Source organism: Apus apus, chromosome 21, assembly GCF_020740795.1.
Source record: "Apus apus isolate bApuApu2 chromosome 21, bApuApu2.pri.cur, whole genome shotgun sequence".
In the NCBI taxonomy this organism is placed as follows: domain Eukaryota; kingdom Metazoa; phylum Chordata; class Aves; order Apodiformes; family Apodidae; genus Apus; species Apus apus.
In genome coordinates this window covers 3,292,989-3,306,035 of record NC_067302.1, presented here as the reverse complement: position 1 = coordinate 3,306,035, position 13,047 = coordinate 3,292,989, and the positions used below count along the sequence as shown (strand labels likewise).

Sequence of the window (13,047 nt, the reverse complement as noted above, 5' to 3'; positions counted from 1 at the left end):
TGGGGGTGTCTGGTCTGCTGAGCCCCCCCCCCCCCCAAGGAGCACCCAGTCCTTGGTGGGTGCCAGGACACCCAACACCCCAAGGCAGGACAGGATGGCAGGGATGCTGTGCCCAGGCTGGAGAGGCAAAGAGGGAGGGGATGTGGCACTGGCACTTGGCCCTGCTCTAGGACCCAAGGGGGGGGGTGGCTCACAGGGTGGGCACCTCCTCCCCCCCCCCCCCCCAATACACAGGGAGGCTCCCACTGCTCCCCCACCTGTGACACCCCCAAATCCCAAGGCCATGGGGACCCCAGGTGCCCATGGGGACACCAGGGCATGTCCCAAAAATCACCTGGGATGGGGACAGCCAGCCCTACCCCCCCACCACCACCAAAAGCACCCAGATACTTACAAAAACTGAGGGTTTTATTAGAAACCAGAGACAGAAAACATTAAAAAACAAACACAAATAAAAGGTCGTTTGGGTGATGAAACATTTGACGCACAAACAAGAAAGGGGGGAGGGTAAATGGGGGGGGGGGGAGCAGGTGGTTCCCAAAGGATGCTGGCACTGGGGGGGGACACACACATTGGTCCCAGAAAAAGTTGAATCCCCCCCCACTGGGAGACCCCCAGGGCCAGGGGGGTGATCCAGCACCCCCCCCCCAGCAAGGGGCAGGAGCTGTGCAGGCCCCCCCCCTAAACCAGGGAATGGCCTTTTGCTACCAGGCAAACCAGAGGGGAAGGGGGGGGGGGGGGGGTGCTTTGCAGTGTCCCCAAACCCCACCAGCCCAATCTAGGAGAGCCTCTCCAGCCCCCCTGGGTCACCAAAGCCCTTTTCCTCCCCCCCTGCCCATCCCAAACACTTCCCAGATGGGATAGAGGAGAAAAGGGTGGGTGTCTTTGGGGGGGGGGGGGGGGGGGGGGCAGAAAGAACCCATCTGCTCCCAGTCCTGTCCCCCCATCCCCAAGGCCTTGCAAACTGGGGAGAAGAAAAGCCCCAGGGCTGGCAGGAGGGAGACAGCACAGAAACCACAACTGTCACGAGCGTGTCCGTTCTCTGGGGGTCCTCCACCCCCCGGGGTGGGGGGGGGGACAGCCCTGCAGTCCCCATCCAGGGGTGGTCTTCCCAATGCATGGGTGGAGAGGGGTGTCTCTGAGCCCCCCCACCTTGGCAAGCAGTGTCCAGCAAGGCTGGTTAGTCCCATAGGAAGGTCCTGGGCATGTGTCCTGGCTCTGCTGGGGCTGCAGGTGAGCCCTGGCCAGCCCGGGGGGAGCTGCCTGGGGTCCCAGCTGAGGGGACAGGGACAAAAAGGGCCATTGTCACCCGGTCAGTCTTGCAAGAGGTGGACGAAGCTGGCAGGGAAGACACCGGTGCGGGAACCATCGCCCTCGATGAAGCCAACCTGGGGGTGCAGAGATGGGGGGGGGGGGGGGGGGTGTCAGGGGGATGGGAGCCCCATCTCAGGCAGGGGAGAAGCTTTGGGGCTGATATCCCCCATTCCCAGAAGGATTTAAGAGAGGCAAAGTCAGGGTGGTACAGCAGTGAGAGCCCCCCCCCCCACTTCCCAGCCCTCCTCCATGCACAGATAGGGCAGGGGGCACCAACCTCTGTGCCCCCCCCCCAGGGAAATGGGGGTGAGGGGTACGGGTGGGACCCCCAGGGCCTGTCCTGCTGCCACTCACCCAGCTCTGCTCGTCCTCCTCCCGTGTCACCACGATCACCTCCCCCTTGGAGAAGGTCAGCTCCCGTGCTTTGTCCCCCTTGCAGTCAGCTACTGCCTTCACCCGCTTCTGCCTCCCCTTGGCCTGCCCGGGAGGGGACAAGGAGGGGACAAGGAGGTGACAGGACCCCTCCCCCCCAACCTCAAACCGCCACCTCCCCCAAGGGAGGCGCAGGGATGTGACACCCCTGGTCCCTCCCTCTGCCACCTCAGAATTCAGGGAGCTGGGATGTTTGGGGATGTAGAGAGTGACAAACACCCCCCCCCCCCCCGCTCCTCCCTCATTGCAGCCCCTCTGAGACCCCCCCCTTCCCCCCCCCAAGTCGTGGCACCTACCGGAGCAAACCTCCTGGGCATGGGCACGGGGGGGGACCTTGCTCAGAGCAGGGTCCTCGGGGCCAGCAGGGCTCTGGGGGGCCAGGGCTGACCCCGCTTTGCCCCCCACGCTGCTGATGCGCCGGTAGGAGCGGGTGCTCTCCGAGCTGTGGGGACAGTGGGGACAGTGGGGACAGTGCCACCATCCCCCTCTGCTGGTGTCTTCCCCCCCATGCCCCCCTCCCAAGAAGGTCTCAGTGGGGTCTGGGCTCCCTGAGGGCACTCAAGGATGAGGGCACCACCCTCAGCCCACCAGGATACTGGTGGAGAAATGCCCTAAGCACCCACCCCCCCCCTCCAACCAGCTCATCCCACCACAACTGCCAAAAAGAGGGGTGAAAAAGCAAGTTTAGAGCTCGCTGGGGGGGGGTCCCCACTCTTGGTGTCACCCCTAAATAACCCACGTCACCTTCTCAAGGACAACCCAGCAATTGCCCCTGTCTCCTCTTGCACCCCAAGGCCAGCACTGACTCCCGGGGGGGGTGGGCTCCAGGTCAGGGGGGTGACCCCTTTGCTCCACACCCCCCTAGGGATAATTTAGGGTCCCCCGTGTGTGTGTGGGAGGGGGGACCCAGCAGGGGTGCACACCATGCAATGACCCCCCCACCCCACGCACACCCAGAGCAGAAATGGGGGGAGGGGGGGGTCATATCTGAACTTGACCAGGGGGATGTTGGGGCTGTGCTGCCCAGGGGGGGCTACCCAGGTAGAAAAGGGGGGTGGGGAGGGGGGTGGTCATACCTGAACTTGACCGGGGGGATGTCGGGGGCCGTGCTGCCCCCCGGGGGGGGCTGCCCAGGTGGGGGGCTCAGCTCCAGCCCCCTCCTGCTGCTGCTGCTCTCCGGCTCCGAGCGGGTTTCCCAGTACACTGCCCGCCGGGTCTCGGGGGGGCTGCGGGGACCGGGGGCTGGGGGGGCAGTGGGGGGGTCCAGGGTCCCCAGGCTGCTGGCTGAGGGGACCCCACGAGAGGCTGGAGCCTCAGCTGGTCCAGGGAAGTGAGGATCCGAGGCCTGGCGGGGAAGCTCAGGGCGCTCTGGTGGGGGCAGGGGGGGGGGAATAAATGTGATGGTTGGGTGAAGGGAAAGCCCACCCGTGGGGGACAGCCCCCCCAGTGGGTGAAGGGACAGCCCCCCCATAAGGGACAGCCCCCCCCCAGTGGGTGAAGGGACAGCCCTCCCATAAAGGACAGCCCCCCACAATGGGTGAAGAGACAACACCTTCATGGAGGACACCCCTTTCATGAGGAACAGCCCTTCCCCGGGTGACAATTCCCCATGGGTGAAGGGACAGCCCTCGCATGGGTGACAGCCCCACCGTGGGCAACAGCCCCACCGTGGGTGAAGTGACAGCCCCTCCATGGGGGACAGGACAGCCCCTCCATGGGGGACAGGACAACCCCACCATGGACGACAGCCCCCAAGGGTGAAGGGACAGCCCCACCAGGGATGACAACCCCCAAAGGTGAGGGGACACCCTCCCCCCACCCCCCCACGAGTGACCACCCAACCTCCCACCTCACCGGTGGGGCTGTGGCCGGGTCTGGGGCGGGAGCTGCCCCGCGTGGGGTTCTTGAGGGGCAGGGGCGGGGGGATCTCCTCGCTGTGGGCCCGGCGGGGGGGCACGGGGCGGGAGGGCACCAAGATGCTCTCATAGGTCTTGTTGGTGATGTCCATCCCCATGCAGCTCCAGCGGGTCTGGGGACAGGCCGGGGGGGGGCTGGTGGCCAGCGGCGACGTGCCCTTGAAGGAGCGCTGCAGGGGGCTCACCTGGGGGGACACACACACCAGCTCCAGGGCTGTCCCACCCCCTCCCAGGGTCTGCAACCCTCCCCAGCCCCCATCACTGGGGACATGGGGTTTCCCCCCCCACCCCCACCCCCAGCTACCTTCTCCTCCAGCTCGTCCTCACTGTCATAAGGGAACTCCTGGGGGGTCTCCCAGTCGAAGTCGACATGGATCTGCAGGGAGAGCTTCCCCGCCTGCGCCTGCTCCAGCTGCCCAGCAAGGGGGGGCTCAGCAAGGGATGGGTGGGACAGGTCCCCAGTGTCCCCCCCACCTCCCTGCCAGCCCCCCTCGGGCTCTCCAGCCCCCTCTCCACAGCCTCAGCATCTCCCCCACCCCACCTACCAGCTCCTCACACTCCGTGTGCTTCAGCCTCCTGGCCACGTCCAAGGCCGTCTCACCCGCCACGTTCACTGCGCAGGGGACCAAAGGGGCCAGCTCCGGGTCACAGCCCCTCTGCTCCCACCCCAGAGCCACCCCAGATCCCCCCACCCAAGCCCCCCTTACCCATGGAGAAGGTGGCTTTGCCCTTCAGGAGCAGCTTGAGGCAGTTGGGCCGGTTGTAGAGCGCGCTGTAGTGCAAAGCCGTGTTCCCGTCCTGCGTCACCCGGTCCAGCATCCCCCTGCAGGACACCCAAGGCTCAAGAGCACACCAGCAGTGGTCCCCACCCTTGTGCACGCTCCTCCAGGGGTGGGGGGACAGGGCAGGGGACACCGTGGGCAGCTGGGAACTCACCCATTCTGGATGATGAAGTCCACCAGCGGCAGGGAGGATCTGTCGGCGTGGCGCACGGCCACGTGCAGGGCCAGCTCCCCCGTGTCCTGCCGTGAGGGAGGGGAAGAGATGGACCCAAGGAGGCTTCAGCTCCCCCAGGACGGAGAGGAGAAGAGAGCTGGACTCGAGGATGTTCACCCCTCACACCCCAAGATGAAGGGGAGAAGAGAGCTGGAGGTGAGGTTGCTTCGTCTCCCCCAAGATGGAGAGGAAAAAGCTGGACCCAAGGAGCCTTCATCTCCCCCAGGACACAGGGAAAGGAGAAATAAACCTGAGGATGCTTCATCTCCTCCAAGAGGGAGAGGAGAGCTAGACCTGAGGATGCTTCATCTCCCCCAGGATGGAGAAGGACCTGAGGATGTTCATCTTCCCGAGGGCACATCTCTACCCAAAGGCCAGACCAACCCCACGCACGGCACCCGGGTGGGGGGGACACCCCCTTAATACCCTGCCCGGCGATGGGACGGGGGTGGCTGGGGGGGCTCACCTGGCCCTCGGGGCTGGCCAGGGGCTTGGCCAGGTCATGGCCCTCGGCGAAGGCCTGGAGCAGGCCCAGGAGGTCCCGGGCACGGATGGTGTCCCAGAGGCGATGCGGCTCCTCGCGCCCGCTCCTCTGCACGTAGCGCCGCTCCATGTACTTGGCCACGATGAACTCCTTGCGGGCAGCCCTGCGGGTGCCACCAGCTGGGCTGAGCCCTCAGAGCAGACCCTCACCCTCCCCACCGCAGCCAAAGGCACCTCGGCTTCCCCCCCCACCTCCTCCTCCAGCCTCAGGAGCAGGGGGAAACCTCCCCAAAAGGCGCAGAACCTGCGATGACACCAGGATCCCACCCCATCTCCCAGCCCTGGGCTGTCCTGGAGCTGATGGGCAGTGACATGAAGGTGAGGACAGACCACCCTCTGTGCACCCCCATCCTCCTCCCCCCCCAGTCCCCCCTGAGACCTCCTAGCTGGTGGCCAACTCACATGTCGCTGCTGGCCGAGGGCTTGGGACAGTCCTGGGTGGGCAGGGTGGCCTCCATGATCTCGTTGAAACGTGTGTTCCCAACGCTGACAGCCAGCTATGGAGAGGGAGGGATGGGGGCTGAGCCCCCCCAGCCACCAGCACCCACCTCCATCCCCATCCCAGGAATCCATTGGATCCAACCCAGGACCTTCCCCAGAGCAGCATCTCCTCTGGGAATGATGCTTCTTTCATGGTGTGTCTGTTTTAAAAGGGAGCAAACCCTGGGGGGCTGCTGGTATTGTCGTCCCCCCCCCCAATTCACTTGGACCACTGCAAACTGCAGCTGGGGAAACTGAGGCACGTTTGTGAGAGGTGGAGCAGACTGGGCAGAGATGGGATGGAGGGATGGACTCTGATCCCAGGTTTGGAGGATCAATCATAGACCAATTTGGGTTTGGAAGGGACTTTAAAAGATCATCTAGTTCCAAGGTGGAGATTCCCAGTGGCTGGGAGAGCTCCAGGCTTGGGAAGAAGCTCACCAGCAGCTCAGAGGTGCTGAGGACATCCAGGGTGAGGGATTGGATACGGGAATAATGCACTCCCAGCTCCCGATGGATGCCGGAGCACTCGATGCAGGTCAGGATGCCCAGGTTGGTGGAAAGCCACGTGGGGTCTACAGGAGGGGTGTGGGGGAGGAAGAGCAGCATGGGGGCTCAGCACCCCCACAGGGTGCTCCAACCCCACCCTGGAGAACCCAACCCCACAGCCCAGGAAGGGGGGACCCCCCCAGGGACCTACCGGGGGCCCCGCAGTCACAACACTGCTTGTTTCCTGGCATGTTCTTCACCTCGTTGATGACCAGCTTGGTGAGATCCTGCAGGCCAGGGTCCGCCCCGCCGCCCGCCACCCCCCCGCTGCCGTTGGGCTCCCCCTTGAAGGCGTTGGTCAGGGCTTCATCCTTGCTGTTCTGGAGCACCGAGACCCACCTGGGCAGGAGGGAACCCCTCAGGAGGAGGAGGAGGAGGAGGATGGGGATGGGGAAGGCAGAGCAGGATCGGGCACCACGAGGAGCAGGGAGGGGGCTGGGGCACTTACACCACGCACTCTTGCTCGTCCTCTGCTTGGAAGTGGTAGGTCCTGTTGTCTGCAGGGATGGGAAGAGGGAGGAGAAGATGAAGAGGGGGTTTGGGAATGCCCAGGACAGCAAGAAGGAGCTGAGACTACTCCCGAGAGGCTTCTTTAAACTAAAATTCAACCATTGCACGTTGCTTTTTCACCACCCAAGCCCTGCTGGGACCTCTTTTTGTCTTGAGGTTGCTTGATCTCCTTGGAGAGGTTGGTCCTTGCCCCACCAAGGCAGCCAGGGAGATGCCCAGAGGTGGATTAAAAGGGCAAAAGGTGCCCAGATGTCCATGGCAGGGGGACAGCTGGCCACTGGGAGAACCTCCTTGGGATGCTCTTCTCCAGAAAGGGGGTTCCCAGCAGCAGCTTGGCCACCTGCAGGTCAAGCACACCTACCCCAGCCATGGCATCTGGGCACTCACGTGTCACCAGGTCGAAGCATTTCTTCTCCTCGGGGTGGGGCCGCACCTGGCAGGTGAGCAGGTTCAGCTTGACAGGGGGACGGTTTATCTGTGGGGTGGGGGGGACAAGAGGGAGGGTCAAGGACTGGGAGGGGGTGGGACACACCTCACCAAGCAGCTACCCCTGACAGCAATTCCAGTGGGACCATGACCATCCCCAGATGGTCCCTCTTGGGATAATCAGGTGAGAGGGACTTCTTGGACCCTCTACAGGAGAAGATGATGGGAGGGCTGGAGCAGCTCTGCTCTGGAGACAGGCTGGGAGAGCTGGGGTGTTCAGCCTGGAGAAGAGAAGGCTCCAGGGAGACCTTAGAGCACCTTCCAGGGCCTGAAGGGGCTCCAGGAAAGCTGGGGAGGGACTTGGGACAAGGGCAGGGAGGGAGAGGACAAGGGGGATGGATGAAAACTGGAAGAGGGAGATGGAGGTTGGACATGAGGAGGAAATTCTTGGGTGTGAGGGTGGTGAGAGCCTGGCCCAGGTTGCCCAGGGAAGCTGTGGCTGCCCCATCCCTGGCAGTGTTGAAGGGCAGGTTGGATGGGGCTTGGAGCAACCTGGGCTGGTGGGAGGTGTCCCTGCCCATGCAGGGGGTTGGGACTGGATGGTCTTTAAGGTCCCTTCCAACCCAAACCAGTCTGGGGTTCTGTGACTCTAAGAGGGCTGGAGAAGCCCCTGAGCCTTGCTCCTGGTCCCGCTGCAGTTTGCAGCCTCCATCACCACCTTTGGTCTTTCTGGTACCTCAAGGCCCATCTCGCTGCTCCAGCTCAACCCATTGACCCCCCCCCCCCCCCCGACACCCACCCCTCACGGGGGACCCCAGGCCCAGCTCACACCACATTTTAAGCCGGGTCTGAGACCAGCTGGGGCAAAACTGAAAACCCAAGAGACCCCAAGGCTCTAAGGGTCAGGGTGCAGCCCCCGGGGGCTCCTCACCGTGCTGTGGGAGATGGTCAGGCATCCATACTTCACCCCACACTTCCTCTTCTGCCAGACTTTGCGGATCCTGAGGAGGAGGAAGAGGAGGAGTGAGGATGCACCCCCGTGGCTCCCATCACCCACATCCATCCACCTCCCAGGCCACCCGTGGTTGTCCTCAGCAGGGGACCAATGGTTTTCTGGACATGGGGTTGTGCTTCTTGTAGCTCCCAGGGCCGTGCTGGCCAACAGCATCACTGATCTGGTAGCCCCAGTCCAGCAAAGCCCAGAACCACCTGCTCAAAACCTGGTGCCCATCACCCAAAGGTCCACTCAGGAGGTGAAGACCTTTCCTTTGGGGCTCCAAGGGGTTTATTTTGCAGCCTAGATGATCCCACCAGGATCCCTTCTCCCTCCGTGCCCAAGAAACAAGGAATTTCTTCCTTTCCCATCCGTGAACTTGGCACTGGGTGGCTGCTCCTGGAGACCCACACCCAAGAACACTACACCCACACAGCACCAGCACCCATGCTCTGCTGGCCACCCAGGAGAGCATCACAAAAGCAGCAGTTCCAGGCATCAGAGCCTGTCGGGGGCCTTCTGGTAAGAAATGGGTCAATGACACCAAACCATCACAGGGGAAGGTCCCCTGCACCACCTCCAATCTCCCCTCCTTCCCCCACTGCAGCTGGAGACCCACCAACCCCTGCCCACCAAGCCTCAAGTCTCCTCCAGCTGTGGAAACATCCCATTCCCCAAGAGCTGACGGGTCTTTCAAACCAGATGGGACCAACTTCAACCTGACGACCCGTCCCACAGTGACCAAAAAACCACCACCCAACCAGTTCCTACCACCTTGGGATGCCTGGGACCTCCCACGAGCTTCTCCCAAAGCCCACACCGACAGCAGGCTGGAACCAGGAGCTCTCTGAGGAGACCCAACCCATCCTCACCCATCGCTCTTCTTGTAGAGAAACCCCGACTTCTCCGTCCCGTACTGCTTGTTCCCCTGGTGCTGGTGGATGCTGTAACCACTGCCCGAGTTCTTCCTGCTCAGGTTTTCCTGAGCTCACCAGGAAGGAGAGTCAAATAAATTTTAAAACACCCAAACCGAACCCAGTTTTGGACTGGAGGAGCAGAGGTGGCTGCTGCCCTCAAGTGAGCCCATCCTTAGGTGGGGCACGATGTCCACTGAGATGTTGGAGACCCCCCTCCCAGCACCTCCCAAGCCTCCTGCTCTACTTCCCACTGATGTCCCCTTCTCCCCCTCCCCCTTTAACCCCAAAAGCCAACCTGGGGGCACCCACCCCTCCCTTAGCACCCTGCAAACCCTCCCCCCCCCCCCCCCTTTTTTCCCTGCTCCCCACCCCTCAACTCTGCCCATCCCAGGGTCTCACCTCCTTGTTCTCCAACTGCAAGATGCTGCGGAGGGAATCCCGGGTCTGGGTGAGCTGCTTCACCTCCTCCTCTTGTGCCTGGTGGAGCTGGAAAGGGACCAGCTGCCCTCACTGCTGCGCTGAGCGTGGGAGTTCTCAGCAGATGGCATCTCAGGGAGGCAGGGAGGGGGGGACAGGCACACAGTCCAGCCACGTTGGGGGGTGACAAACTGGGGGACTTACTGCATGGAGGGACACAGCCAGCTTCTCGATGAAGGGGTAGAGGTTCTGGGCAGCCTTCCAGCCATCTTGGAAGAAACTGGGTGTTCGTTGAGATGCAGATGGGGAGAGGGAGGAAGAAAAAAGGGGGGGGGGGGTGTCTTTTTAGAGAAGAACATAGCAGGAGACCAGAGCAAACCCTGCCCCCGAGAGCTGCTCTTGCTTCGTGGAGCTCAGGAGACCCCACCAAAGGCCAAGCCCAGCCCATGGGGTCTGAATGGATCCCAAATATTTGGGGTGAAGGATCTTAAAACCATCCTCATCTCCCTTGGGGGGGGTCTCAGGGTCATAGCCCCAGTTGGGGTCATGTTCTTGGCCAACTCGACTGTCCCCTCCCTGCCTCAGTTTCCCCACTGGAGAGCTGGAGGAGATGGCACCGACAGCACGTGCTGCTTTTCCAGCCTCATGGAGCAAGGGACGAGGAGATGGGATGGTCCTCCTTGCTCCAAGCCCCTCCACAGCTAATGGCTGAGCTGCTGGGCTGAACTCATCCCTGGAAACCTCTCCAGAAACCAACTCATCGGATAAATCCCGAGCCAACCCCCTTCCCCCAGCCCCCACAGACACGTTTCCAGCTCCTCAAGCCAACAAAGCACATTTCATCCCCCTGGATGAAACCAGAAAAAGCAACAGGCTCTGCCCAACACCTTCACCAACAGCTTTATGGAGCTGGGATGGGACAAGGTGCCCTCAAGAACCCCCCAAGAACCTCCCAGGGGTGACAACCAACCCCAGGGATGAACCCACCTTGACCCTAGGGTGGGACCTACTTGTGCTGAGCATGGAAAAACTTGATGAGGCTCTGCAGGAAATCTGGTCCCTGCTTCATCTGAGACTCACTGGCTTTCAGCAGGTACTGGAGGAGGAGAAGACACTGGTCAGGGGAGAGGGACAAGGACCAGCTGAAGATCTCCAAGAAAAAAGAAGCAAGAGCCTGCCTGGCCCTCACCTCCCTTCCCTGCATGGGGAGGAGGGTTAAAACACTGGCTGGGTTTCAAGAAGCTGAGTCAAGATGTTGGATGGGAAGGCAGGACCACCCTCCAGAAACCTGGCTCTGAAAGTCCTCCAAGCCCTGAAAAGTTCAAGGACCAAGGCAGGCCCCAGGGGGTTTCCAGCCAAGCGTGTTTCTCCTGACTCTCATTACTTCTGGAGTTAATAAATAACCAAAAAGCCAAGGCAGCTCGTGAAGACAAAATAAAGAAAACACACACAGAAAAAAAAAAAGTTACAAAACCCAAACCAAAACAAAACCAAAAAGGAAAAATAACAGCCCAAATGTTTGGAAAACGTGACCCCTTTGCTCCCAAAAATCTGCTTTCAAGCAGCCAGCACTGGTGGCACATCAGCCCTGGAGGTGGTGGAGGTGTCCCACGGGCCAGGGAATTTCAGCTTTCTGCATCACACCATCCAGCAGCTGCAGAAAAGCTGTGGAGCTTTGCTCACCCCCAGAGAAGTCGGGGTAGGGGGGGGGGAAAGAGATTTCCCCCTGTGAGCTCCTCTCCAGGCTGTGGCAGCTGCTGGTGCTGAGTGGGAGGGGAGGAGAAGGCAGCTCTGAGCTCTGGGGGTTTCCCATGGTGGGACAGAACCCTGGGATGGAGGCAGCTCCTGGCCACGGAGGGGTCACCCAGGCTGGGGAGGGCTGTTCAATGGTTCCATGGAAGCTGGAGCTGTAAAGTCAACACAACATCCAACCCAAAGTTCCGGGGTGCCCTGGCACCAGCTGCACCCCCTGAACAAAGTCCCAGCTTGGAAAAGATCAGGTGTGCCCAGCTCCCTTGGGATTGCCCTGTCACCCACACCCCCAGGGGACAGGGGCAGGGGAGGGTCCCAGGCAAGGCTGGCTGAGACCCCCAAGCAAAGGGAGCCTGCAGCACCTGGCTCTGGGTGCAGCTGCACCCACCCACCCCACAGCCCTGGGTGGGGGGAGATGTGACCGCCCCCCACATCACCCAGGGGGTGAAATCAGATCATGCCCCCACCCCAAGAAGGAGCAAATACCACCCCCCTGATAAGCCTCCACACCCCAGCCCCCTAGAAAAGCACCCTTCACCCCTATTTCCAGCCTGGGTCCAGCTGCACCCACCCCACCCCACAAACACGGGGTGGGGGGGAGATGCAAAACCCCCCTCCCACGAAATCAGACCGTGCCCCCACCCCAAAAAGCAGCAAGTAAATACCACCCACTTCTACCCTTCCGTGCCCCAGCCCCCTAGAAGGGTCTCTTCCCCCCTCCAGCCCCCCCATTTCCAAGCTGGCTCCCCAAAACCAGCAGCTCTCATGCACACAGACCCGTGCACCCCCTGGGCTGTCCCCACATGTCCCTCATGTCCCAGGGCTGCTCTTCAGGGCAGTGACTCATCTGGCCTGGTCCCAGCCCCACACCCCCCTTTGCTGGGGGTCCCACGGAGCTGCACCAAGCTCTGACACCCTCCAGGATGTGGGAGAAACATCACCCCCCCCCCCAGGACAAGCCAGTGGGGATTTGTCCCCTGCTCTGGGTCACTCTCGAGGGGTTTCTGGAGCTGCTGGGGTGTCTGGAGGCAGGACACCTGGGTCCCCTCTTCACTGGAGGGGTCTGACATTGTGTCTCCATCCTGCACCTGCTCCCATCCCACCTCCTGAGCACGGACTCCTGGGATTTTGGAGGGTCTGGGACCCCTTGTGAGACACCCCCCCCCCCCTTCCCAAACCCCAAACCGAGAGCAGCTTCGGGAACAGGACAAAAGCTCAAAGCCTGGGGGCGGGGGGGGAATGTTATCCCAAAAAGCTCCTTTTTTTTTGCCCCCAAACACCACCCTCTGCCTTTGCGGAGGAGCACACACGTGTCCTTTGAAGCCACATCCTCCGGGGACCCCCAGGTTGGGTGGGGAGGTGGGGGGGCAGTGTCCCTGAGCTGGGGACACCCCGTGATGGGGACACACCATGATGGGGACACCCCACGATGGGGACACCCCGCGATGGGGACACCCAAGCGCCCCGCACCGCACCCACCCGGGGTGGGCAGGGCCAGGGGCCAGGCTGCCGTGTCCCCACGTAGCTTTGAGCAGCCCCGTGGCCCCCTAGGACCGAATGGCCCCCCCGGGGGTGTGTGTGTGTGTGTGTGTGTGTGTCCCCAGTACCTCACACATGTGGAGCTGGAAGAGCCGCCGCTCCCGCTGCGTGTCCTCGGGACCCTCGGGGGGCTCGGCCGGGACCAGCCCCGCCAGCCGCGCCCGCTCCTTCTCCTTCTCCATCTTCCCCCTGTGGCACAGGACAGGGGCAAGGCTGGGGACAGCCCTGCCCCAAAGCAGGGTGGGGGGGGGGGGTGTCCCAT

General features: G+C 62.3%; 1 protein-coding gene across 1 annotated transcript in view; it reads right to left on the bottom strand.

Moving 5' to 3' along the window:
- Window positions 1-387: 387 nt before the first annotated feature.
- ASAP3 (ArfGAP with SH3 domain, ankyrin repeat and PH domain 3) overlaps window positions 388-13,047 on the bottom strand; it is a 14,798-nt gene continuing 2,138 nt past the window's right edge. Inside the window, 22 exon segments of the mRNA XM_051638283.1 lie at window positions 388-1,388; window positions 1,669-1,791; window positions 2,043-2,075; window positions 2,077-2,188; window positions 2,823-3,114; window positions 3,601-3,847; window positions 3,967-4,074; window positions 4,208-4,275; window positions 4,370-4,485; window positions 4,599-4,684; window positions 5,125-5,305; window positions 5,604-5,698; window positions 6,123-6,256; window positions 6,382-6,569; window positions 6,679-6,727; window positions 7,128-7,215; window positions 8,098-8,167; window positions 9,033-9,142; window positions 9,477-9,563; window positions 9,699-9,774; window positions 10,505-10,590; window positions 12,854-12,974. Coding sequence (XP_051494243.1) covers window positions 1,314-1,388; window positions 1,669-1,791; window positions 2,043-2,075; window positions 2,077-2,188; window positions 2,823-3,114; window positions 3,601-3,847; window positions 3,967-4,074; window positions 4,208-4,275; window positions 4,370-4,485; window positions 4,599-4,684; window positions 5,125-5,305; window positions 5,604-5,698; window positions 6,123-6,256; window positions 6,382-6,569; window positions 6,679-6,727; window positions 7,128-7,215; window positions 8,098-8,167; window positions 9,033-9,142; window positions 9,477-9,563; window positions 9,699-9,774; window positions 10,505-10,590; window positions 12,854-12,974 — 2,545 coding nt within the window. The 3' untranslated portion in view covers window positions 388-1,313.